This window comes from Meleagris gallopavo (assembly GCF_000146605.3).
Source record: "Meleagris gallopavo isolate NT-WF06-2002-E0010 breed Aviagen turkey brand Nicholas breeding stock chromosome 22 unlocalized genomic scaffold, Turkey_5.1 Chr22_random_7180001854718, whole genome shotgun sequence".
Lineage (NCBI taxonomy): Eukaryota > Metazoa > Chordata > Aves > Galliformes > Phasianidae > Meleagris > Meleagris gallopavo.
In genome coordinates this window covers 1-1191 of record NW_011099984.1, presented here as the reverse complement: position 1 = coordinate 1191, position 1191 = coordinate 1, and the positions used below count along the sequence as shown (strand labels likewise).

General features: G+C 48.4%; 1 protein-coding gene across 1 annotated transcript; it reads left to right on the top strand.

The window, feature by feature from the left end:
* Positions 1-176: 176 nt before the first annotated feature.
* LOC109364209 (olfactory receptor 14J1-like) lies at positions 177-791 on the top strand. The gene has a single exon (XM_019610839.1). It carries the CDS (start codon positions 177-179, stop codon positions 789-791), a length of 615 nt encoding a protein of 204 aa, XP_019466384.1.
* Positions 792-1191: the final 400 nt, after the last annotated feature.

Below are 1191 nucleotides of genomic sequence, written 5' to 3'. Positions count from 1 at the left end.
GGACTTCTTCCTCGCTCAACCTCGCCCTCCTCGACCTGGGCTGCATCTCCACCACTCTCCCCAAAGCCATGGCCAATGCCCTCTGGGACACCAGGGACATCTCCTATGCAGGATGTGTTGCCCAGACCTTTCTGTTTGTCTTTCTCATGTCAGCAGAGTATTCCCTTCTCACCATCATGTCCTATGACCGCTATGTTGCCATCTGCAAGCCCCTGCACTACGGGACCTTGATGGACAGCAGAGCTTGTGCCACCATGGCAGCAGCTGCCTGGGCCACTGGGGTTCTCTATTCCCTGCTGCACACTGCCAATACATTTTCACTGCCTCTCTGCCATGGCAATGCTGTGGATCAGTTCTTCTGTGAAATCCCTCAGATCCTCAAGCTCTCCTGCTCACAGTCCTACCTCAGAGAAATTTGGTTTCTTGTGATCAGTGTCTCTTTAGCATTTGGGTGCTTTGTTTTCATTGTTGTGTCCTATGTGCAGATCTTCAGGGCCGTGCTGAGGATGCCCTCTGAGCAGGGACGGCACAAAGCCTTCTCCACGTGCCTCCCTCACCTGGCTGTAGTCTCCCTCTTTCTCAGCACTGGTATATCTGCCAATCTGAGGCCGCCCTCTCTTTCCTCCCCCTCTCTGGACCTGGTGGTGTCATTTCTGTACTCAGTGGTACCTCCAGCAGTGAACCCCCTCATCTACAGCATGAGGAACCAGGAGCTCAGGGATGCAGTGAGGAAAATGATGCCCTGCTCACATTTCAGCAGGCATAAACTTCTCACCGGTCTATACAAATGACTCCCACTCTGTCCCATAACACACCTATCACATGTTTTTTTAATGTTTATATTAAGTAATTATATTAATAGGTACATTTTCCTTTGTGATACATATATATATCTGTGTGTGTAATTATCATTAGAGGTTATTATGTTTCTGTACATGTGTTATGATTCCTTTCACTTCTAGTGAGGCATCACCCTGCTCTCTTTCTCCTGGAGCCCATACAGACTCTTGGTCACTGCTGACTTCCTAAATTAACTCTGCATTCCAGTTAGTTATTTCTCTTCTTGCTGTCAGACCCAGTCTGTTGTGTCACTCCAGCTCAGGTAATGATTCACTTCTGAATGCTTTGGTCATTTGCAGAACTCCAGACCATTCCAGTAACAGCTCTCTGGATCCCAAAGTGAAGGCTGCT

What these genes read in the sequence shown, in the direction of transcription:
- LOC109364209 (XM_019610839.1), top strand. Translation starts at nt 177, where the DNA reads ATGTCCTATGACCGCTATGTTGCCATCTGCAAGCCCCTGCACTACGGG.